This window comes from Megascapheus bottae, chromosome 17 (genome assembly GCF_031878675.1).
Source record: "Megascapheus bottae isolate mThoBot1 chromosome 17, mThoBot2.hap1, whole genome shotgun sequence".
Taxonomy (NCBI): Eukaryota; Metazoa; Chordata; class Mammalia; order Rodentia; family Geomyidae; genus Megascapheus; species Megascapheus bottae.
Window position 1 is genome coordinate 23,153,199 of NC_143525.1, and position 26,248 is coordinate 23,179,446.

Genomic DNA, 26,248 nt, shown 5'->3' on the forward strand with positions numbered 1-26,248 from the left:
GAATGGGTAGACAGGATGGGTGGATAAGTGAGTGAATAAATGAGTGAGAGAGTGAATGAATGAGCCAGTGAGTAGATAAGAAGATATCAGAGCCCCCTGCTCCATGCTCTACATCACAGTGGCCATACCTCATGCTGCCCTGATCAGCCCTGACCACTGAGGACTCACATAATGATCTGGCCACCTTCTCTCCCAATCAAGACCTTTACTTAACAAGAGGGAATGGGCACCTGAGTGGGCAGATGTTATACTTGGAGCTGCAGGGTGGAAGGGCACCCTCCCTGAACCCCCACACAGGCAACTAACTGCTCAAAGCCCCAGCTTGAGGAGACAGCTGAGGTGGCCCTGACCACTTCCCACTTCTTCACAGTACAGGATTTCAAGCCTCCACCTGTCATGTCTCAAATCATCTGAAGGATGATTCTCACTTGCTGCTCTAGTCTGTAGCATGAGCTAAAAGAGAAGACAGTAAGCAGGCCTTGCCCATGGGTCACTCTGCACTGATGCCCAACAGGAGGACACAGGCATTCAGGAGGGGAGACTTCAATCTAAAGCTCTTGGGCTCCTCTCCCTTTCCCTACCCAGTCTCCCTTTGAGGATCCCACTACACCCTAGAGCCTACCCACATTGTGGCAAAGACTGTCAACTCTGGCCGCACAGTAGATAGGCTGTTTTGGGCCAGCCCTTTCCTCCCTCCCCCACCTGCCCTAAGCCCTTAGGGATGCGTGGAGCTGATGCTCTCACACACCCAGCCAAGCCAAGCAGGAGGTGCTGTGGAGGGCTTATGTGACTCAGAGTCTATGCCTTTGGGGAAGAATTAAAACGGTTTTTTTTGTTTGTTTGTTTTGTTTTTTTGCAGAGATACTTATCAAGATTCCCAGACTGCACAGGTAATAGCAATAGACACATATTAGAGATGACACTGAGATGTCATAGAGGACATGGTGCCACCAGACAGAGTCTGGCCTGCAAGTTCGATGCTTGGGGCATAGCTGTCATTTGCGGACACCATCCTGGTGGAGTGTGGATGGTATGTGTGTGCTCTGGGAAGGCCTGGCCTTTGAGTGTTTTTAAGGTCAACCCCTAAGGGCTCTGTCCCCCGGACACCGCCTGCCTCTAAAGGTCCTCCTTGTCTAATGAAATTAACATCAAAATGGCTATGCCAAAGGGCAGAGCCAAAGTCATCCTCCCCTGTTCCGTGTCAGCAGAGTGGTCTGCAGGGTGTGGAGCCCATAATTAACCCTCATTTCTGGTGACATTTCATACATTCTAAAATCTGTACTTCCTCAATGCCCACTTCATTCGATTTTCACAACAGGGCCTCATTTTCTCTGTGATGCTGAGGATAAAGAGTGAGGAAATGACTCTGAAGGAACCCTGAGAACAGGAAAGATTTTAGCCAGTTCTCTAACCTTCACATTCAGAGTTGCAAAATAGCAGACCCACCCTTAATATGTAGATTAGGGATTCAGTAACACAATCACTGGTGTTCATTTCATTCAATCTGCAGACTGCCACCTTAGCTAGGGAAACAGGTACAAGGTCCTCACAGGGCATAAAGAACCCGTGTAATGTGGATGGGAAGGAAAACTGGGAGAGAGTAAGAAAGGGGTGACACTGTCCTAGAAGGAATGTAACCTGCCTTATGTAACTTTAACCTCTTTAATATATCACCTTTATAATAACAAAATAATAATGATGATGATGATCATAATAATTTAAAAAAGAAACTATGTAAGTCCAGTAGCCCAGGAAGGACAGTAGAAGGGTGATGTAAGAAATTTGCTCCTGCCTCCCAACAGACTCAGCCTTGATCATCCAAGGAGGTGGTGTCCTGTTTCCAATATAGTTACCACCTAGAGAATGCCTCTGTAGAAGCTGCCCCAAGCCTACCTGTCCGAGTGCCTCCTCTCAGACATGAGCATGACTGGGCCTGTGCCCACCTCTGAACAGGTGCCCACAGTTTGCCCAGGTAACGAACACCCCCAGGTTGAGGGCCAGGCGCTGGCTTACCTTGCACTCTCAAAGGTGGCAGATGCTGTCTTCTCTACTGCCCCAAAGCCAACTCCAACAGCAAGGCCCTCTGAAAGAGACACACAAAGAAGGTGCAGGGGGTTAGGAACCACTTTCCACTGAGGAACATTGCCTCACCATTGGGCCTGGTAAGGTTAGGCTGCCAGTGACAGAAAAATCAATGGCACAGGAGCACACCTATGGCCAGGGTCACACAGCACAACCCAGGAACCAAATCTGGCCATTGGCTGTTTCAATATGGTCTGAAAACACTAAGAATGAGTTTTCAATTCATTCACTCATTGCAGTGGAGTCCAATACTTCATAGCTCACACAGGTCTTGACTTGGTGGTGCAAACTCTTGCCATCGCCTCCCAAGTGCTGGGATTACAGTCAGGCACCACAGAGCCTAGCTTGTCTTGTTTTGTTTGTAAGCACTTTTAAATAGATTTTTTTTTAATCAAAGAAAGAAGAGTTACTTTGTGACACCCAAATATTAATGACATTTGGATTTTAATGTCCATAAATAAAGTCTTACTGGCAAACAACCATGCTCATTAGTTGAGGAATCATTTGCAACTTATTTCATGTTATATAAGCAGAATTGAGCTGTCATGACCGATACCACATTCCTGAAAACCTAGAACAGTTATTGCCCAGCCCTTTACAGAAAGGGCTCAATTAAAAATAACCAAAGCGGAAATGGTGACTCAGTGACATTACTGCAGACACAGGCTCTCCCATTCACATCACTCAGGTCTTCACAATTGTGAAGCAACCATGCCCATCCAGCCATGAGACCTATATTCCAGGGAATCTTTTCTCCTTAAAGCCTTGGTCTCAGTACTTAGGTGGAAAGCCTTTCTTAGAGATTTTCTCTTCTATTTTCTGAGCTAATCAGGAACCAATGTCCAGTGTCCAATATAGACAACACTAGCCCCAGGTCCTCAATAGAGACCTTGTGACCGGTTCCAACCCGTCTCTATCCCTCCAGGGCTGGAGAAGGACCCAATCTACCTGAATAACTTCCTGAGCTCTCCACATGCCACTTTATAAACGGGGGCCTGGTCAGAAAGAAAGCTGCACAACTACCATTATCAGAATGCTTCCTTAAGATGGGGCAGCTACAAGTCTAGCTTAAAGCTTGGAGATGAATGAGATGACTCCTAACATGAACTTGCCAAGTTTATCCTTACCTGCCCAAGGCCAAGGGTTTGTGTGTGGTAGGGGGGGTTGTCTGTGAATGTCTGAGGGAAGGTATGATCCAAAATGGAAAACGGGAAGCTGGGTATCAGAGCTTACACGTACAGCCTGAAGACATGGCTTGAGATCTACTGGGAGTTCAATTCTTTCCATCAATCCAAGAAGAAAGGACAATGTCTTGTGGTGGCATGGAGCATCTTCAGGTGAGAAGAGGGTCAAACCTACTGAGTGAGAGAAGCCTGTTTTTTTTTTTTTTTCTTTGAGGCAGGACTAGGATTTGAACTCACTGCCTTGTACTGGGCTAAGGAGGCATTCTACCAATTGAGAGCCACACCTTCTGCTCACTTTCTCATTGGCTGTTTACACGCTAGAGTCTCACTTTATTCCCAGGCTGACCTGCACTGTAATCCTCCTATTTGTGCTTCTGCTTTCTCATGTCACTGGGGATGACAAGCATGTGACTCAGATATTGGCTGAAATACTGCCAAGTTTGGCCTTGAACCCTGATCCCCTACTCTCTGCCTGCCAAGAAGCTGGGGTCACAGGTTTACCTTAGCCAACAGTGGGATACAATAGCAGCTACTATGCCTAAAGTGGGCAGATCTCAGTTCAGGCATGGGCCAGGGCAGGGCTCAAACAAAAAAGGGCTAGAGATACAGCTCAGCTCAGCAGTAGAGTACCTGCCCTGAAAGCATGAGACCCTGGGTTCCAATCCTAGTACTGCCAAAATAATACTAATATTAATAATAATGATACCCTAACAGTCTGATGTTGACAAGAGCTGAATTTCAGATAAAACTAGTATAGAGGTGTCTGAGGGTTCCAGACAGCCTTTCCATAACAAAGAGGCTGATGCCTCCTGTGCATCCCTGTCCCAAGCCTACAGTCCAGAGGATGCAGCGTTAAACAGCATCTGCATACCTGAGGTGCTGCCCCTGCCTGCCTCCATCCTGCATGGGGGTCTGTTATCTGTATACCATTGGAAACAGCAGGGTCCCCAGGGCAGGGATCTCTCTCAGGGACCCATGAGACCCATGTCTGAGATCTGGGAGAGGGACTGATTCCAGACACAGTGTGGTGCATGTTCGTCCCCTTGTGTGTGTGTGTGTGGGGGGGGGGGGATGTGTTCTTTTCAAGCAACAGCCGGATGGCTCTTTTGTTGAAGTCTTCCTTTAATTAGTCATTTCATTGTAAATGATAGCGTAGTGCAGTGCATCAGGACTTAACATTAATTAGCAAAATAACCCTTGCAGTTGTTTAGCAAGCAGCCCAAGCACTTTGACAAATAAATGCTCCTGAGAGTGGATGCAGGGAGCAGTTATATCACACTGCTGGGCATGGCTGAGCCAGGCCTTGAAGTTCCTACCAAGATCCCTTCCGCCTCAGATATCTAGGTTACTGGCCCAGTGGGCTGTAAGCGCTGACCTCTCCATCTCACTCCCCTATAGAGGACTGGGGTAAAGTGAATGTTTCGTCTTCCTGGCCGCCTCCAAACCTAACCAGGCCCATTGCAGAAGACCTGTGCACAAAGAAACACATTGTGATGTTTGTGGAGGGACGCATCTTCCTTTTTATCCTGCTGGTCCAGTGACGGGACCAAAAGTCATTGTTTCAAACAGGCTAACTTTGGAGGTGGCTGACTGCTGGATGGAGCAAGGGAAAGGAAAAGAAGAGGGATCATGGGAGAGGAGGTATTTGTTGCCATGCTTGAGATAGGAAGATACCTGAGAGGGAAACAAATGGGACATGAAGACCAATTACCCACCGAGAAAGAACATCAATGAAGAAGCAAGCCCACAGTGAGATCAACAGATGGCAGACAGAACCCAGCGGCTGGGAAGGGACAGTTAAAATGCCGACTGGAGCTCCTACCACAGGTGTTCTGCCAGGAGTGCAAATTAGGAAGGTAATTAAGATGAGAAAACCAATGTGCTTGGAATGTTATTAGGAGGCAGTGGCCTCTTTTCACAGCTTCTGCCACAGTGCTGTTGCCAAGAGGGGGAAAATGAACCCCACAGGCTGGTTGGTTGCAGGGGGGTCACCACTATCCTCAGTACCAACTGGGCAACAAGTCTAAAGCTTTGGGGGCTTTCCTATGGGGGTCTCCTCCTGGGCTTGAGTCTCTCTTGTGTCTTCTCTGTGGGCTACTGTAAGGTTACAGCCCTCCAATACTGGGCCCCTAATTTTAATTCTTGGTACCTCATTCAGAAGCCTGTAAATTCCCTGCTGTATGTCATTCATTCTCCAGCTGGACCTCTGGTTTAGGTGCTCCTGGGATCTGTTCTAGAAGTTATAGTCAAAAAAAAAAAAAAAAAAAGCAGTGTAGAAAATGTCAGTACAAAGGCCACACAGGAAATGAGGGGCAATGCTGTGACTTTTCCTTGTTGATTTAAAAAAGTATTAAAATGATGGCATCAAGTAAGATCCTGTACTAAATACACCACCCCCAGGAGCAAGCCCCAGGGGGGAGGGATGACGTGAAGGGGAACAGCTTAGTCATTTCCAGCTGCACTGAGGACACAGTAAGAGAATAATGCCTTCAATTGACACCAGGAGGATTTTGGCCAAAAGAAAAAAGACTTTGAAATAGAAGGAAGGGCAAGATTGTCCTTCTGTGTGGGGAGGGGCAAGGGAGGAGGTAAAAGCCTTCTCTCCTGTTGGGATGAATGTGATGGGGAGAGAAGGGTGTGTTGAGAAGAACCATCTCCCTTCCATCCAAACACAATTTCAGCATTAAATATGGCAGTGCTAATATAATAGTAAGTTCCAAAATCTACTTGTATATGCCCGAGTCCACACTAAACAAGACACTCATTGAAAGACAAAAATGCAGCAGAGTGCTGGTAGCTCACGCCTGTAATCCTAGCTAACTCAGGGGTTGACAGATCTGAGGATCATGGCTCGAAGAAGCCAGCCCAGGCAAGAAATCCATGAAATTCTTATCTCCAATAAATCACCAAAAAGCTGGAATGGAACTGTGGCTCAAGGGGCAGAGTGACCGCCTTGAGCAGAGTAGCTACAGGAGAGCACCCAAGCACTGAGCTCAAGGCCTAGTTAGTACTGGTGTGCACACAGACAGATACAGGCTCACACACAGAACCACAGTGGAGCACCTGCTGCAGGAAATGACTGCAGGGGTTGAGGGGTCTGCACAGGTGATGGAGACAGAGGATGAGTGGTCATGCTCATATCCACAGCACCAGGGATCCTTTTCTCTATCCCTGCCAGTCTGGGAGCTGTCACAAAGCTTGTGGACAGGACCCCGTGCATGTTAGATCAAGAGAAAATATTTCACAGCACTGTGGGGACTCTGTGGCTCGTGTTCATTTATCGGGAGAGTCAGTAGATCTGGCTGCAGAGCAACAAGGGTTGCCATTCCTAGCCTCTATCTGGTCCCTGGAGCTCTGAGGAGGAACGTTCTAGGGAGCCCGTCCGGCGGGTGATGGGCCAGTAGCCCTGTCCAGCAGGGCTTTGGCCCCAGATACATAGCAGGAAGCAAAACCAGAAAGGCAGGGACTGGGATCATATTATGAATGTATTAAGCAAAAACCTTGGCAGAACCACCAAAACTACTGTCTAGAATCCCCATGGAGCCTGACAAAGGCCAGATATAGGTTGAAGTGACATCATTATTTTCTTAGATTGTGTTTTCTACTGAGGAGCTCTCGCCGTGCTATTTGTATTGAACAAGTGGAATGTTGGGAAAGATAAGCTGAATTCTAGAAAACTTGAATCTATTTCAAATTCATCCCAATAAAGTCCTGTCTTAATGTTTATGAAGATGATAAATTAAAATACTCTAACATGAATGTTTTGTAATTAAAACAAGCAATTATTCTTTTTATGGGCACTTTTGTGACATAGTCTGTTAGCTCAAGCTGGGTCCCACTTGCAGTGGTCACCCTGAAAATGCTGTCCACTCAAATCCCTGTTGCCTACTCAGGACTAAGCCAGCTCTGGCAGAAGCATGGGAAAGCAGCAGCAGCAGCTTCTAGTTATGAAGGAAGACAGAGAGAAAGCCTCATCTTTAATACCAGAGGAAGGATCTTGTTAAACCCCCACATGCAGGAGTGAACTTCATTTTGCTTTATTATTTATAAAGTTACTTTTGCAGTACTAAGTTTTCAACTCAGGGACCCACACTTATGAGGCAAGATCTCTACCACCTGAGCCAGATCTCAAGCCTTGTTCAGTCAGGGTCTCACACTTTCGCCTAGACTTGGACCTTGATCATCCTACCTCTACCTCCAATGTAGCTGGGATCAGAGAGGCATAGGCCACCATGTTCAGCCTGTTGTTGTGGTAGAGTCTCACTAACTTTTTTGTTCAGGCTACCCTCAAAATGAGATCCTCCCATTCCTACCTCTTACATAGCTGAGATTACAGGTGTGTCCTCAATTTGCTTTAGTGTACAACAAGCAGTCAAAGATCAGATCTAATCCCTGGATTCCCACAGAGCAGACAGGTGAGAATGCCTCTGCTGGAACACAAAGTGCCAAGCTGTCCCAACTACCTGGACCTACCTCCAGTCCAGCCTCTTGCCTCTGGCCAAGTCTACCTCACTTGGGGACACTGCTGCCCACACCTAAGTTTTCTTGAGGCAAGAGTGAGAAATGTTAGGTGCCTGTGGCTCACGCCTGTAATCCTAGCTACTCAGGAGGCTGAGATCTGAGGATCGCAGTTCAAAGCCAGCCCAAGCACGAAAAGTCCATGAGACTCTCATCTCCAATTAACCACCAGAAAACTGGAAGTGGTGCTGTGGCTCCGCAGTAGCCTTGTGATGAAGAGCTCAAGGACAACACCCAGGTCCAGAGTTCAACTCCCCTAATGGAAGTGGGCAGCGGGGGCAGAGGGGAATGAGAAAGGTCTGACCTAAGGATTGCTGAAGATCCTTGGAGTCACACTGTATGTGAATGCACAGACATGTGCGTCTCTTAGCTGCTCACAGCTGTCTGTATCAATAACCTTCTGTGGCTCACATACAAAAATATGTTGTAATACCCCAAAAGCTCTTGGTTTCTGCCAAGGTTCCCTCCTCTAACAGGACCCTCCAGTGGTCCAGAGACAACACAGGGTAGCAGAGGGGTCAAGCAAGGGACTGTGGTCTGTTCCCCAGTCTGTCTTTCCAGTGGAACCCAGACTACCACTGATAGACTTAAGGTCAAGTGACTAATCAGAAGCGAGGAGCAGGTCCAATGGGCCCTGACTCGGAAAGGGGACTTGCTGGCAAGTCCCCAACTTCTGAATAAAATCACTGGCCATGATAACTCTTCTCCCTGCTTCCAAAGCCCTGGGCCATCTTGTTGTAATCTCAGTAGGTAGTTTGATGGGGTTCCATCCTGGGGAGCCCTGTGAGTTAACAATAACTCTTACGGGTAAGGGGAGTCAGGAGGTACTGAGAACATAAGAAGCTCTTTATATGCAAACCATAGGAGAAAGTCTCAGCAGGAATTCATCAGGAAGTGCTGCGACTGAGCACACATGCACATGTCACACCCACAGCAGACTCTGAGAGCTCAGCTTCTCGCCAGTTCATGGGAAGGCAAATACGAGGAGCTCTTTGTATAGCTAGAATGAGAGGCATCCTTGGAGCCAAGCACACAACAGTGAGCAGTGTCAAGTGTGCCACCCAACACACACAACTTGGGAACCCACTTAGTCCTATTAGGAAGGGTCCTGCCCAGAACCTTGGCAACCTGGGAAGGGAAGGTGGGTGGCAGCTGATCTCCACTGCCCCTCCTCTGATTGCACATGGAGTCACTACAGTCGAGTCCAGGGCAGGGCTGTCTCATGAAAGGAGAAGGTGGGCCAGGGCCAGGACTTTGGAATGACCTGTGCAGCACCTGTCAGTGGCACCTGGCCTCACCCTCTCCATGTGAAGTATAGACATGCCTACATGTGGGAGAATTTGGAATTGGAGAGCTTCTTTTATGCCTTTATGATGCCTGTGGTCTTAGCCTAAAGCAAGTAGGAAGAAAGATTTGTTTTTAACCTCCTTGGAGGACTTCTGAATTAAATTAGACTCTAGCAGTTCTTTCAAGATGATGAATAACCAAAGACACAGATTCATTTATCATTCTCTGTATTTGACTCCCATCAAAGCATTTAAACTAAGCAGCACACAGTGTGAAGTGTCAGGTGGCTGTTCTTGGTGCTATGCCAAGGGCAGATAGCGGTCCCAGAGTGTGTGGAGGGAGGGGAGAGGGAGCGTGGAAGAAAGCCAGAGGGGCAAAACCCATCACCTGCCTTCTACAGCTCAGCTCGGCCGGTGCTAGTAGAGAAGGTATCTGCCACTCCTCAGGGTGGCCAGGGGTGGTCATGGCCAATCTGGTCATACCAAAATGTTGGGTCAGGGAACATCCACATGACCCACATGACGGTCTAGTTGAAGGCTAGAAAAGGGAACAACTAAGGAGGCACAGAGGCTGGAGATACCTCGAGGGGTGCTGGCTAGGTGGTTCCCAGTACTCAGCTGGTCTGGGAAGGGGAGTTCTCACCCCTGAGCCATCCTGTTCCTGCTAGGCGAGATGTGTAGGCCCCGTTCAGTGCTCCCTCAATTTAGTTGTCTTTCAACAACACTAGGGCTCAGGTACCCTGGGTGGTTCTGTGAGCACCAGGGAAGTGTCCTGGTGGCCTGTGGTGTTCCCTCCAGTGCTCCCTGGCTGCCCTCAGGTATTTTCTCTGTTTATACCCTCATTAGCATAGAATCTCTCGTTAACACCCTCTCATTAGCATACAACATCTCAGGACTGCTCACATTAGCATAATACCTCATTAACATCCATTAGCAATCTCTTATTAACATACAATCTCCCATTAGCATTCCTTCATTAGCATATAATCCACTCATTTCAACATCCCTCCATTTTCACTTTTTCTGAGACTTCATGCACATGAAGTGCTTCTCACAGATTTTCACTTTGTAGCTCAGGTGTAGTCAACACCAGTCACAGCTTATTACTTTTTAATCAAAGTGATAATACATACAAGGGCAAAAAAAAACCCTGAAAATGCTCAAAACTCAAAAGTCATAAATTCCCTATGTCCATCATTCATCCAGAGCTCTCCCAAGGGGTATTTTGTTTTTTAAGCCGTTTCTGGTTTTGAATTGGCTGGTGGATCCCAGCATATCTTTAAAGAGTGTAATGCCACATTTGTTTTAAATATATCATGATCTTGTTTCCAGGATCTGCTGACAACTCTGCTGCATCTCATCTATCCCATGGGTGCTGCAGAAGCCTCCTAAAGGCTGGGAGGCAAAGCTCACTCCCATCCTCCCCTGCTTCCTGCCTTGGCGCTGTCAGAGCTGCAGCATTTCATCCTGCTTGGCAGATACACTCTACCCAGACTTTATTCCCAGGCCAACCCAGGAAAACAGAATCCAAATTAAAAGTGAATTTATGTTACTGGGGCAATAACATATTATTTTCTATGATATCAGGTTGTTCTGGAAAGGAAAAGGGGGGAAAAAGGCGATCTGGAGGCTGTAACTTGATGCATATGAACAACACACTCCCCAGAATCAGGGCCCTGCAGATTCGTTCTTCATACTTTTAACAATCTATGTGAGATGCACATGCTAGGTACTGGCTTCTTCCCTCCCCTCTGTCCTCTTCTCCTTACCCCTCTTTTGTCCCCTCCCTCCTCATTATTTTTAATTGTGGCAACATAAGCCAGACATAGAATTGATCGTTCACACCATGGCTAAGGGCGGAGTTCGGTAGCCTGGAGTGGCTCCTGAATTTGGACCACCATCACTGCCTTCCATCTCTGGAATTCATTTCAGCTCCAAAGTCTGTCCCCATTAGGCACCAACTTCCCCCTCCTCTCGACTCCACTCCTGGAAACCCACATTTTTCCCACCTCTGAATCTATCTACTTCTAGAAGCCACATGGAAGAGGCCCACACAGTGTCTGCAGTCCATCCTGGTCCTCTTTGCTTGTGTTCCTTCCATTTTGTTGGAGAGCTTACTTAAGTGCCTAAGGAATGTTTGTGATCTATTTCTGTCTCCTTGTATACATAAAAATAAGCTTGATTTTTGGTCTGTGTTTTTATTTAAACTAGCATTCTAGTCCTCGACCTATCTAAGTTCTCCTTAGTCAGATACTGGTGACTCATATGCTTATTATCTTAGCTATTCAGAAGGCTAAAATCTGGAGGATTGCAGTTCAAGACCAACCAGGCAAGAAAGTTTGCTAGACATCATCATCTCTAAAATAACCAGTAAAAAGCTGGGATGGAAGTGTAGCTTAAGTAGTAGGAATACTAGCTGAGCAAACTTGAAGTCTTGAGTTCAAGCCCCAGAATCACCAAAAAAAAAAGTAAAAAGCCACAACCACAACAAAAAAATCTCTCTTTGAAATGCCAAGTGAATTGTTGCATCATTTTCTAAGGTCCAATGTGGCTGTTGAGAAGTACAATAGGCCACTGAAGACCTGGTAGTACATACTTTTTATAATTCTTACAAGCTTCTTTTTAGGGTCATGTTTTTGTTTTTGTTTCGGGTTTGTTTTTTGTGGGGTTTTTGGTCCTTTTTTATTCCCTGGGCTTTCTGATCACCTGTCACTTTGGGGAGCAGGTGCCTGGAAGCAGTACAAAGTGATGATGTAAGCAGAAAAGCAGTTGCTCCATTATAGAACTCTGTTCCCCTCACAGGCCTTTCAGATAAATCATCAGAACATCAGCTATCAGAGGAGGAGAGAGAAAGGGAAGGGAAGAGAAGTGTGTGGACACAAGGTTAAGTGCCAGATCACACATAACATCACAGTGTACTGAAACTGATTTAGTGGTACATCCTCACCAAGTCATGGACAGTAGTCCAGGGGTCACATGCTGGAATGTGCTGTAGGAGGGCAGAGCCTCCTTGAGGAGATGCCTAACTCATGGGAGTGTCTGCATGTGCAAGCTCACATGCACACAGGACACAGTAATGTGGGAACATGCACAGGTCTGAGGTCACACACAGCAGCCCAACGATGGCATGGACAGCAGCTGAGAGGTCACTACATGTCCAGCCTGTGTGCCTTTCCTCCAGTATCCTAACAACCTGTCTCATGCAGAACCCACTTAGAAACAACTAAACAGCAAAGTCCAAAACAGCATTTCCTTAAGTGAATTCTGGAGGGCTCCAGCTTAGCTACATTTCATGAAGTTTGTATTTGACACTGACCACGTGTCACACATATGTATGTACTATAGGCATGTATATGTAAATGTCTGTACATTGTGTCTACATCCACGTGTGTGGGCGTGTATCTAGTATTTATAAACATAGCTATTTATATGTGCATACAAATATAGATACACATGTCTCTCTGTGGGTACAGACAGATGCCAGTAATGGGTGTTTTGTGAATGTGCCAGAGAAATAATGAAGTACCCACCTTTCCAAATGCCTTTGATCATTGAATCCTGTTTTGTCTGTTTCTCGACAGATCTCATGATATATGGGGTTTTTTTAGAGCACATGTTAGCACAGACTGGTTAGAAAAGACATTGAGAAAAAAATAATCTTTCTGCAAAAAGCCTTTTGGATCTGTCTGAGGCTGTTTAGGGAGCTGGCCCGGGGCTTGTAGATGGAGACACAGCACTGGTATCCACACAGGAACAGAGAAATCCCACTCCCATGGCACCTGCACACCCTGAAATGCTCAGTGGGTGACTTGGCCACACTGGGGAATTGCCCACGGCTGCTCTGGGGCATCCCTAAGGGAAAACATAATCATCACAGGGCACAACCAGTCTACTTTTGTGTTGGGAATAGGTACTAGTGATCAAGAATGGCCAACCCCATAGCCATCTGAGATCTGGCTCTGAAGGCAACTCCAATCACCATGGGCCTGGAGGAAAGGGCTGTGCTAGCAGTGCCCCCCTTGTCACTGGGTCACGATGCAGTCTGCATGCAATCTTCCCACTGGGAAATCCAACTGCTGAGCCCCAGCTCAGTGCCTGTCCTCTTGCCCCTTCTGACAGAATCCCTGTACAAACCTTGGTCACAGAGCCATTTAGCCTATGGCCAGCTTCCTCGTTGTCAACTGGGCTGACTTCACTTTGGAACAGCACAAACTGTACAGCACATACCCCAGCCAAAGTCAACCAAACTAAACAAAATAGAACAGAACTCGGCTCCCAACTCTTACTGAAGGATCTCAAAGTAAGCACTCAGAGGAAATGTTAAAGGTCAGCCGTGATGGAAGATGGAGATGAGGCTTTTGAGCACTCACTGTTCTTCAGCTGTGGTATCTCACATCTTCAAATATACTCCTTTAATCTACTGTGGCTGGAGGAATCATCAATGCCTCTATCTTAAAGGTAAGGAATCCGATGGGTGTGGTGGTACACACCTGTGATTACAGCTGTCAAGAGGCTGAAGCAAGAGAAGCTTGGGTTTGAAGCTAGCTGGGGCTTGAAACTAACCTAGGCTATACAGGGAGTTTGATAACTGTCATTTGCTTCCCCCCAACCTTTCTCTGTGCTTTAGTAGCAAATGCTGACAAAAGAAACTTTGTCCTGGTCCTTGCCTACCAACAATCAGCATGCTTGTCCTGTAAGTTGGATTCATCCCTAAATGTTGTCTGGAGAGGAAGGGAGGAAGGGAGGGTGGGAGGGAGGGAGGGAGGGAGGGAGGGAGGGAGGGAGGGAGGGAGGGAGGGAGGGAGTTGGGCTTGTCAGAGGACAGACCTGGAGGCAGGCCATGTAGGAAATGGAACTGCAAAGACCACATTTATGAAACATGTGGACTGCTCAGTTCTACAGCTTTGATTTCTGGTGTGTCTGTTACACAGTTGTTTGAAGTGTTTAATAAGGCTTTATAAACTTTACTTTGTGAAAAAAAGTCTTAAAAAGAGCATTATTTCCCTAAAGATTCAGCTACAGGTCGGTGTGCCTTCTCCCTATGGCAACCATTCGACAACCACAGTTTAGGGAGAAAGTCTACGGGAAGACAAAGTGCTCAGCCACTGGAGTTCAGGGATAACTGTGAATCAGGGACCAGAGCTCTGCATGGGACTGTGCATCCGCATATATGGAGAGCAGGTGTAGACACAGCTTTATGGGCGTGTAGGACACATGAAGGAAAGGAGCTGGCAAAACCTGAGAGGTCATGTGTCAATTCTGGAAGCGGGGAAGCAGGACAGTGGTACAGGAAACAGTTTCCCCAGCAGCTATAGCAGATGAGGAACAGGGCTTCCAGGAAAACCAAGGCACAAATTGTGTAAGGCTTCTGCTCCAGAAGGAAGCTGAGCAGGTAGAAACCCATAAACATGGAGTAGCTGAACCACTGGGTGGAGTTTAGGGGCTTAGGGATGAGGAGGAAGGGTAGCAGCCACTGGAGGCAATACATGAACTTTTCCAGGCAGGGCCTTTGCCAAAGCTGCCAGTCACCTAATGGGAGCCAGTGGGCAGAGGTGGCTGCCCTCCACTTTCTTCAACCCTCTTCCCAGGAGCTGAGCCTCTGTGCTCTATGGCTGTCAGCCTGGGATCACCAAGGCAGCAGAGGGATCCTGTAAGGCCTGTCATGGCGCTGCTATGGTGCTGCCTCCACTGTCACTGCTTACAGTCATAGCCCTCTTCTTACGATTTTTGATAGTACCTGGATTTGAACTCAAAGCCTAGAGCTCACCCACACTTCTGTATACTGCAGGTTCTCTGCCATCAGAGACACATCTCCAGTTCAAGCTCTTTGTTGCTTATTTTCGACATCAGAGTCTACTGATCTTCTCTACCTGGGTTGGCTTTGAACCACCATCCTCTGGATCTCAGCTTCCTGAGTAGCTAAGATTACAAGCATGAGTCACTGACACCCTGCTAAGGAAATAATCTTCTAAAGAGCACCCACTCACCTCCTAGTGTGTCTTGGATTTTCACCCATGAGCCTTTCATTTCTCCGCTTTTTTCTTTCCTCTAGCACCTCCAAAATAAAAACCAATGTCCTAGAGAGCAGTGTTTTCCAACTGAGCTCCAGGAAACATGAATGACATTTAAAAGGGTTCTACCACCACCTATTAGGCTGAATCACATGAAAGAGCTGATACTGAACCAATTTATCTTTTTTTCAAAACATTTTGTGGGGCTGGAGATTGAGCCCAGGGCCTCACACAATGCAAAGCAAGTGTTCTACCACTCGGCTATTCCCCTAATTCATAACGATTTTTTCAAAACTACAAAACAGCAATTTGATACAGTGCAATGTAATAGGTTTTGGAAAGCTGGCCTAAACTTCTCTTAAAGAATGCACATGAACATTTTGAAGGCTCAACTTTCCTGCAATCGAAGAAATTTGTGTAATTTTCTTTCCCAAATGTATCTGACAATAGAGCACACCTTTTTTTTTGTGGGAAGGGTTTAGAGAAGCACCAAGTGAGAGAACTTGCATAATTAACAATTTTCTGAGACAATCATGGACTCCTCCCCTCCCTCATGATGGTATCTGTGTAAAATAAAATCCATTTATCCTGATGTTATACTTTTACGTTATACTTGTACTCCACAAATACTTATCAAATTCTTTCTCTGACATATATATATATATATGTATATATATATTTCATTCATTCATTCACTCACTCACTCTCTCATATTTGTTTAGAAACATAGATGGAGTTAGTGGAAAGAAGCTACTAAGGGCTTTGTGTAAGAACCAATTTTGACCCAAGTCTTAGGGGAATTTCTCAGGGCAGAGGTTGATGGTTTGTGTCTTATGATCTGTGGAGACAAACCCAGGCCTAGGTACTCAGGAGGGTGAGTCCTGGGATCATGGTTCAAAGCCAGCCTGGGCAGACAAATCCAAGAGACTCTTACCTCCAATTAATCAGCAAAACATTGAAAGTGGAGTTATGGCTCAAGTGCTAGAACATTAATCTTGAGATGGCTCAAGTGCTACAGCATTAATCTTGAGTAGAAAATCTAAGCAAACGCGCGTGCATGCGCACACACACACACACACACACACACACACACACGAAAAAAGCCAGCTTTACTCTTAAAGATTGCCTAGCCAAAATGTGCCTGGTACAGTCTCTGCTTTCAACACCAGAGAAAGCAAAGACTGTGAGATGGAGATCTTGTGGCTCTATGCTCTGGAGTCTGCATCTGATCTATAGTCTTTAGAAGCTATGGCCCACATCTATAATTTGTGGCCAGTGAGTAAGAAAAATGACTTATGTACAGGGTGGGGTAGAGGTTGTCATAGCATTCCCACAGGTCAGCCAGAGTGATGGTTCAGCAATGGTGGAATCAGGTAAGTCTTAGGGACATCTGCATGGACAAATGGAGAACTGAATCAGGGAGGTCTAGAGAGCTAGGCCCCCAGAATCTGTCTTCTTTCTAGATGAAATCACTAACATTCCCTTACAGCCATAAACTTTTCAAAGCAGGTCAACAAAGCAGCTATTTTTTTTTTAAGCCAGTAACAACATGTTTATCATTTTTATTTTTGTGTTTAAAGGTACCCCAAAGAGAGGTTGTTTTCCTCATCTAACAAAGGACATCTGAATCATTGCTTGCTGCAACACTGGGACCAGGATAATAACATTTTCATCAATCTCAAGGGCCCATGTATCACTCCAGCAATCAGCCTTCCCTGGTTCCTCCAGGGCCCAGCTTAATAGTGACCTACCACCACAGGTAGGACAGGAATGGAAGCACCACATGGCCAAAGAGGTCACCAAATCCTGTGATGGAATGTGGGAAGCAAATTTAAGAAAGATACCCAGTGGTGACTTCGGATCTTTACTACCTGGATGTCCCTCTGTGAATTACCTAAGGTAGCCTCAGCTCTAGACTAGGGGTTGGTGATGATCCCATGAGACAATCAATATAAAACGTTTCCCCAACTACAAAGCACTATGTAATGCTGTTGGGACTGGTCTTCCTTGTTTAGCTGAAGAGAAGATGGAAAGAGACCAGGAGGAGTTGCAGTCACAAAGTTGCTTCGAAGTAGAATGGCTGGGTCAATATAGCATATCTCTCTTCTGCCTAACAACCTCCACCTATCACCCTCTGCCCACAGAAGGCAATTAAAGCATTAACATGGTCTCAAAAATACTGCACTACCTGTCCTGCCATTCCCTCCTCTCGCTTATTCTGTATTAAGCCAGATGGGCTGTGATGGTTCATCTTGATGGATGGCTTGATTGGGTAGAGAATGCCCAGAAGATTAGTAAAGCTTATCTCTCAGTGTGCTCCTGAGGGATTTCTATAAATGATTAGGTCATGGGGGTTCTAATGGTTTAATTCACTGATGGACTGAAAACCTGAATAGAGTATGGAGAGTTGGTAGAGCTAAGGAAGGTGAAGTCTACTGAAGATGAAGGGTATGTCTAGGCCTTAGTTCCTTCCTGTTCTTTCTCTTGTTTCCTGGCCACCATGAGAACAACTGTTCTACCATGCCATGCAGCCATAATCTTCTGCCTTACCATAGGTTCAAAAACAGTGGATCCAGTGAAACCGTGAACCTTTTAAATTGTCTTCCCAGAGTATCTGTCATAGGATAAGAAACTGATGAGGTTCTTCTAACCTCAGGGTCTTTTGTTCAGTGCTTCCTCTGCTGACAGATCCTTCACTCTCACCTCTGCCTACCAAACAATACTCACTTACTTCTGAGACCTCAGCTTTCAGGTAACTTCCCCAGAGAAACCTTCTCTGCATCCCAGAGCTAGGCCAGGCAGCTCATATATACTTTTTAAATTATTACCTTTTGCCTCTCCTTCTCACTATGTCAATTGCATACTTATTTCATACATCCTTCTTTTCAGGCACTTCTGGCTATTTAAATCCAGGCCTTGAACTTGCTAGGCAGGTACTCTATCCCTTGAGCCACATTTTATTTAAATATTTTGTGCCTTGGCTGGCCTGCTGGTAATTTTCCTATTAGGGTGATAGGCACACACCAACACACTCAGCTATTGACTGAGATGGGAGGCCTGCTAACTTTTTGCCTAGTCTGGCCAAAAAGTATGATCCTCTTGACCTCTAAATCCTAAGTAACCAGAATTACAGGAATGAGTTTGGCATATTACTTTGAGTTAGAGGCTGTTAAACAACAGACTTGCAGAAAACACCACCTGAACTGCTCATTCCTGCCAATAGGCCAAGAGGTTCCTAGAGAACAATGCCCTTCCTTGGTTCACAGTAAGAAGAGAACCCTCAGGTCAGAGAGGGGAATCTACAAATCAGCCTCTCCCCACTAGCTGTATATATGCCTTCTCTTCATTTCCCACCTCTAAAGCAGACATCTGTTTTCTTTCATCTTGTCATCTTGCTAACATTCATTGCTCTTTGTCGAAGACATCACAAATGGCAAGCTCTTAAGTCACTGCTCCAACTTAACTCTGGTGCTGGTTTCTCCCACCTCATGTGTACTGCGCATATGGGACCCTCTTTTGGGACTCTCTTCCAGCTAGTGAGAGCTCTGCTTATCCTTTTCTTCAACAAACAGCTACTCTTTTGCTTTTCTCCTTTTGTTCATGGACTCACTCTTTGACATCCACGGGACAAAAAAAAAACCCAATCCAAGTGTTGCAGCTTTCTGATAATACAAGGGTCACAGTTGCTTTTTCCCCACCTTTCCCTCTCCTTCCTCTGACAGACCAGGCCAGTGTGGCAGTCCCTCAACTCCTGGTTCCCTCCTTCTCACCCCTCATTAGCATTTCCCTTAGTCAATCTTAAGCATCATTAATCGCTCTTTGGCATCTGCTTCTCTGAGGTCTTGAGCAGATACACTTATCAACATGCTGGCCAAAAGAGCAACACAGCCAACATGTGCCCTTCTGTGAAGCATACACATTTGGAAGTAGCACCAGAAAAGAGAGAAATGCCTTCAGGTTGTTCAGCTCTTATCATTTATGACTGTAGTATTCATCAGATACATGTGCACTAAGCTCCTGCTGACCGCAAATACGTGCCTGTGTTCAGATATTAAGGTAGGGAGGCTGGGACTCACCCACATTTTACACATGAGTAAACTATAATGGATTATTATAAATATGTAATTTGGTTATAATTGGTCCTAACGATGTTAGAAATAATAGGCGATGTCATCTGGCATTTAACATACACCAGGTGCTGTTCTGTACTTTTTATGTACTTTGTTCATATAAAAAAAATCCTTAAATAGCCCTATACTAGGTGTGTGCTGTGAGTTGTTCATATGCTGGAGGAGCTGAGCTAGGAGAGGAAATGGGAATTCTAACATCATAGGAACCCTCCCCCCACCCAAGGCCCACCTTGTGGGAAAAATCCTCTGGGCCCAGGCTCCCTGGTCTGATGAGGACTGTCTCTGATTTGGTGCCTGGAACCATCAACATGAAGACATGCCAATAGAAAATAAAGCATGCTGGCTCAGATTCTTAAAAAAAAAAAAACAAAACCAAACCAAAACAACAACAAAAAAACAGGGCTGTACTGTAATGTGCATCAGCAATGGTATGTGCATTCAGCCTTCTGAATGCCATACAGAGATGAGATTTATAGAAAGTCTTATTCATTTGTTTGTTTATTGCCAGTCCTGGGCTTGGGCTCGGGGTCTGAGTACTGTCCTTGGATTTTCTCAAGGTTACAGCTCTATCACTTGAGCCACAGAACCACTTCTGGTATTTTTCTATGTATGTAGTACCAAGGAATCGAACCAGGGTCTTCATACATACTAGCCAAGTACTCTACCAGAAGACTAAACTCCTGGCCTCATTTTTATTTTTTAAATATCAAACTATCAAGGAGAGTATAACATAGGACACTATGTTAACTTTCAAAACTACAATAAACTAGTCATGGGAGACAGGGATGGAAGCAGTGTTAAAATGTCTGGAGGGAAAAGAGGAGGCACTGCACAGCTTCCCCCTCCTCTGGGGGCAAGCCAGTGTCTCTCTACCACCCACACTCCTCCCTATGGAGAGGGGATTCTCTTCCACCCGACCCTGCCTCATCCTGCTTTTCCCTTTTTCATGTAGAAGCAAGCAAGCTAGTCACTCTTTATTCTGAGCGGACTGTACAGCCAAGAGGAACAGCTACAGCCTGGCACTGTCTCCAGACAGGAACCCTTTCCAACCCTGGAATGGGAAGGATGGGTCTAGCAAGACAATGCATAGGACTGATCTTTGGGAAACCTGGGCAGGATAGACTTTGGCTGTTTTGAAGAGGTCTTACTTTACTGCCTAATGCCCTCTGTGATAGTAAGGATTCTCTCCAATCCAACACCTGTTCCTTCTGTATTATACTTTCCCATATGTTCCAATACCCACATATCCTGGCTTCTCAGGCCTCCTGGGACTCTCCAAGCTCCAGGCTCCAGTGTGATGTCATGCATCACCATTCTTTACTTCAGTATACTTTTTCTATTACTCCTAGACCTGTCTGGTCTCTAAGCTACTTAGGGTTTGGAAATACAGTTTTACCTTGGACAGAAGTATGATTTATTTATCTCCAGGGCACTTCTCTATCCAATGATCCAAGTTGGTAATTGTCACACATTACAAAACAAATGTATGGTATTTATTTATTTATTGCTCCTGATTTTCACTATAAAGTCAATCACAACCATGTCACAGGTTGGATGCTTGACTGCATCAAAAATCTCCTCTCCTAAGTCAATTAGTTCCTCGTCTCTTTTAAACTCAGCTTCACACAAAGTCTCAGGACAGGGACAAAATGTAGACAAGTTCTCTGCTAGAATGTAACATGAATGGTCCTGAGTCCAATTCCCAATAGGGTCCTTGTTCCCATCTGAAACTTCATAAGCTGTCTGCATTCCTATGAACATTTTGGTCTTCTGAACTCCTAGCAGAAACTCCTATTAATCTCTGATTATGTCAGAGCTTCTCTCCTGCATTATTTCCAAATTTTCTAATAAAACCAGTTCTACAGGATCAGATTTAGTCATAGCAACTACCAGTATCACCAACCAAAGTGATACAATCTTCTGTAATAGACTGTTGTGTCACTGGGACAAAATATTTGACAGAGTAACTTTTGGCTCACAGTTTCAGTACATCATGGCAGGGAGAGCAATGGTGCAACAGAGCAGAGTATCTCACATGTTACTAGGAAGGGAAGGTGAGGGAAGGGGGGAGATTATACCTACATTATAAGCCTTTTTCATCTAGATCTCCAGCCTACAAGATGGCACTACCCACCTTTCTTCCTTACTTAATTCTAAAAGGAACTACCCTCAACAATACAACTGGAGCTGTGCTTCATTAATCATCACTGCTTCTCAATTTAATCCCATAACAATCAAACTGAACTATTAGCATGCTTCCAACTGACTTCTCAATTAAACTGCAAAATGGTGATAAACACCCTAATTACTCTAGATACAGAGCCAGTCTTCCATTACTGATGACTGGATCTACAGAAATACGAGTGAACAATGGTTCATTTTTACAAGGAAGAGCTAGGAGCAGAATGACAGATCAGACCAGTTTGTGCCCTGAAAGTCAAGGATTCTCACTGTCTTTGTGGGACAATCATCACCAAAGTCTCCATCTTCTAGTTCCACTGATTGCTGCCTGGCTCCTGAGAAATTTACAACCTAGGAACTTGTGGCAGCTGACCTTGGGCCCCTAGAAGGGTTTGGTGAGGACTCTGGTGGAGTAAAGATACTAGTTTTGAAGCAGCAGCCCTTCAGTTCCAACTTTTTACTGTAATAGCTGCAGAGCAGTATATAATCAAATGGACCAAAGCTCAGGAGCTCCCTGGAGCAAAACTTGAGCCTACTCAGACCCCCCTAAGAGCCCTTCACCAAAGAAATGTAACCAGAGAGCTGAAGTCATGCCTTGAAGGGACATGACTCCCTGTCTTTCATTAATCTGGTATGTCATCTGGCCTCAAGAATTCAATTGGCCAGCCACTGGCACTGATCCAATCAATTGCTAGCAAGTGGGTTATTTCATGTATTCCATTCTTTTTTATTTTTTTATTGTTGGGGTAATGTATAGAGGGGTTATAGTTACATTTGACAGGTAGTAGATACATTACTTCTCACACATTGATACCCCTTCTCATGATTTTTTTTTGTCATGTATTCCATTCATAAGACATCAAAAGGCTTTGATGAGGAAGCAGTGGCTTCTGGTTTGAATATCACCCATCTATCTGGTTTTAGCTGTGAACATTTTTCATTTAGGCTGCATCACTTTATTCTTCTTTTTAAGTTAAGGTACTCTTTAGTCTCAGGTGACATAGAACACATAGAATGCCAACGCTTTGCCTCTCCCACTTTCTTCACTCAAGCATTCAGACTGCCTCCCCCCCCCCCCATTCTGTTACCCTGGCAGCCACATGTGCTAACTTTTGGGCATTTGTTGTCAAGTGCATGTGGTCCCTGGCTACATGCAAAGAAGAAAGGGAGGGAGGGAAGGAGGTGCCAACCCCACCTTCTCTCATCCTTAGGGTTGTCCTGCAGACTAGTGGCTTCATCTGCACCATCTGTGACCCTCTCCAAAGCTCACATCTGGATTTAGTGAGATACAGGGAAACATTTTTTTTTTGTGATAAGTACAATAGGTCCTTTGATAACAGGATCTGTATCATGGATTCAGCTGACCACAGATTGAAAAATACATGGGAAGGACTATGTCTACACTGAACATGTACAGACTTCCTGTCACTACTCTGTGACAACTATTTACATTCATATTCTATTAGGTATTGTAAAAGTTAACTTCGGGATAATTTGAGAATATACAAGAAATAATATGCAAATACAAGACCATTTACTACAAAGGATTTGCAGAAAGTCCTGGAACCACAGTCCCTATGGATGAGTGAAGGATGACCGTGCTGCCTACTGGACCCATTGGGGAGTAAGAAGCACAGTAGAGGAGATGAGGTAAAAAAACTAGAGGTCAGTGAGTGGGCACAAAACCCCAGCCCTTGGGCAAAGCCTCCTCTAACAGAAGCCTCCAGGAAACACAGTCTTTCCTTAGGGATTGCTTCCTGCAAGATGACCTTGGAGAAACTTTATACATCACACAGATTAAATAATTACTTGGAGGTAGCTACAGGAAGCCAGGCTATAAGAAACCAGCTAATTTTAGTGACCTTGACACATGGGAATTGTCCAGACCTAAGCTCCGGCTTCTTTCTTAAGGAACATTTTCTGATCAGCCTTGGATGACCAAGCCAACTCCCTTCCATGTCCATTGACCAAATAACCCAGAAGAACCGGGTGAGATTTTTATAGCTCTTTCTCTTCTACTGCTGAGAGCCTGGTGAGGGTCTGCTTTGTACATGTGCATGTACCAGAATGACTGTCAGTATCTAGTAGAACTGCTCTAGGACCCCCTGAGGCTCCATATTATTTATGAAACCATTTTTTCCAGGACAATCTTAGAGAGTTACCACATGTTCCCTCTCCCTAAATCAACCCAGTCTGGGAAGAATTGAGAAGTCCAGATGGGCAAGACCCTCTGCTTGAGGGAGAAGTGATTACAAACAGCAGGACTGAGATAGAGTTGACAAGTGCCAGATGGCAGAGTGGAGGCTCACCCCAGGAAGTCTGGTGCCCATCCCAGACAGATGCTCAGATGCTGTGGGAACCATAGATGGTTGCCTCCATTCTTTTTCCTCCCACAGATCCCCACCATGCACTTGACATTCCCAAATGCAAACCACCCAGGACCTGTAGAGCAAGCCCTGAGCAAAACTAGCTCAATTGTTGATAATACAATTGCTACCCAGGGGAAAAGGGAGCTGAGTACTTCCCAGGCAATTTTCAACACTAATACATATGGCCTAATTCCATGCTTACAGAAGCATTTCACCGAAGGTATCTACTCCACTTTACACATGGAAAACATTGTATTTGGAACTGAAGCTCCTGTCCCATGCAATATCCTGTCCATGAAAAACAAAGGTCTCTACCTCTTTCCTTATCACCACTTGAGTCCACATGAGGACTCAGAGGTCCAAGGTATGAAGTTCACCTGTACCATTAGATGACTTCTCCTCACTTCACTTTTCTCCTAAGCAGGGGTCATCTGATCTGCTGACTTTAGTTGGAGGTGGGAAGTGAACTCAGATTAAGTGTGGATATGCTTCAGATTTTCATTGTTTGGGATAATATCTGGGGGGAAAAACCTATATTCACACTTGTATTCAATATGACTCAAATTAAAACAACAATAACATCCTTACTGAACTGTGTGTACTCTATTAGGAACATAACACTGAAGCAAAGGAGGGAATTTTAGCAAGGAACTTTGAGTTTCCTTTAGACTTCAGGGTAAGAAGATCTGAGCAGAGGAAAGGAGGTTGCTACCTCCTTCTCAGATCCTTCTCAGAACCATTTTAAATCAGATCAGGACAAAATTTTACTGGATTGAAATAGTGTCTTCCACAAGCCATGTTTACCTAGAACCCTCAGAATGTGACTTGATTTGGAAAGAGTTTTTGAAGATGTAATTAGTTAAGATGAGGCCATGCTGGGCTTGGCTGAGACTGAAATCAACAATGGCTTCTTTATAAGAAGAATAAAATAGAAATCCAGAGAGAAGGATGTGGAGAGACAAAGGCAGAGCTTGAAGTGAGACATCTGCAGGCCAAAGATTGCCAGATACTGCTGACAGCCATCAGAAATGGGACAGGTCAGGGAAGGGTCCTGAGAGGCTTCAGAGGGAGCACAACACTGGTGACATCTCAGGTTCAGACTTAGAAATTCTAGAACTTTGATAGCAATGACTTTCTGTAGCTCCCAAGCCACTCAGTTGGGAATCCTTCACTAAGGCATTAGGAACACAAATGGTACCAGAGGATTTTGAGATAGGCACCATGCTTTTAAAATGCACATTGTCCCTATGCACATTTTTACACATTTGTCCTTTGAGGGACATGGCATTCAAGCAACTATTTCACAGAGATCATGAGGCTCAATTGTGCAAAGGTAGCAGAACTCAGAAGCCAGGTGGCTGGCCTCAGTCTCAGTCATTAAGCTGATAGGCCATGGAAGGTCAGGTCACTGGGCTACTAATTATACCATTTTTGGTATCTACACTCCATAGGAGTATGGCCTCAGTTACTCGGGATTATAGAGGAGCTGGGCAGCCTACTATGGCTTTTCCTATAGCACAGGGTGAGTCCTTTCCCAATGACATTCTCCACTGTTCCCAAAGGTAATTCTCATTTTCCTGTACCATTTGCGGTATGTAATTTCTGCACTGATGACTCAGAATCACCTTGGAAACATTCACTATTGCCTGACCACATGATGCAGTAATAGTCTCAGTCGACTCAAAACAGTGAGAGCCAGAGTTACCATTGGCTGGTGGCATCCATATGAGTGATACTCATATCCATCTTGTTATCACTGGGGTATCTGCTTTTCTGTCTCCCACTAGTCACAGAGGCTCATACCCATGCAGACCTTTCCCCTTTAAGGTTACATTTATTTTCTTCCCTAACCTAATGAAGGCAGGGGAAGCAGATAACTGAATTCCTAAGAACTGAACCAGTATGACCAAGGTATTCTTGTATGGGTCAAGTTCAACTGCTTCAGGACCTTGGATTTCCTTCTTTTTTTTTTTCCTTCCATTGCTTTCTGCCCCTATCCCCTCTCTCTGTCTCTCTCTCTCTCCTCCCCTCCCGACTCACCCTCCCCCACCTTGTACTGGGGCATAAGCTCAGGGCCTTTCATTTGCTTGATTTTTTTTTGTTGTTCAAGGCTTGTACTCTTACCACTTCAGACACACCTCCCTTCGGCTTTTTGCTGATTAACTGGAGATATGAATCTCAGGGACTTTTCTCCTAGGACTGGCTTCAAATTTCAAACCTCACATCTCAGCCTCCTGAGTAGTGCCTACCTTTGGCTTCTTTCTTGAAAGGCAGAGCTCTCCTACATTCTTGTTACTAGAGACATTCATGGCCAAGAAATGAACCTATCCTTTTATCTTGATCTTGCTGATCCTTACAATTACCTATGGTCTGGAGCAGGGAATGAATTGGACCTGGGTTTCAGCATCAGATGTTGGCTTTCTGCCCAACCATTTTGTCCAATTGGCTGAATGGCCTTTAAAATGCATTTAGTGACCTCCCAAAAGT

At 45.3% G+C, this 26,248-nt stretch overlaps 2 protein-coding genes across 5 annotated transcripts in view; both read right to left on the bottom strand.

Annotated features, from left to right (window-relative positions):
- Positions 1-26,248, bottom strand: part of Slc39a11 (solute carrier family 39 member 11) — a 261,761-nt gene that overhangs the window by 34,593 nt on the left and 200,920 nt on the right. For all 4 annotated transcript variants that reach the window (XM_090350203.1, XM_090350202.1, XM_090350204.1 and 1 more), the window contains exon 7: positions 2,014-2,083. In XM_090350203.1, the coding sequence (XP_090206329.1) occupies positions 2,014-2,083 (70 nt within the window). The remainder of the gene's footprint in view (positions 1-2,013; positions 2,084-26,248) is intronic.
- On the bottom strand, positions 14,087-14,558 carry LOC150051345 (apoptosis inducing factor BLCAP A-like). The gene is made up of 2 exons (XM_090351456.1): positions 14,309-14,558; positions 14,087-14,109 (listed from the first exon to the last, which is right to left on the bottom strand). Exons 1-2 carry the CDS (start codon positions 14,556-14,558, stop codon positions 14,087-14,089), a joined length of 273 nt encoding a protein of 90 aa, XP_090207582.1.

Bases quoted from the DNA above. Each gene is read 5' to 3' on its own strand.
- LOC150051345 (XM_090351456.1), bottom strand. From the start codon at position 14,558: ATGTATTGCCTCCAGTGGCTGCTACCCTTCCTCCTCATCCCTAAGCCC. The intron at 14,110-14,308 runs GTTTTGCCAGCT...TGGTTGCCATAG, and splicing joins ATTGACACATGACCTCTCAG to GGAGAAGGCACACCGACCTG.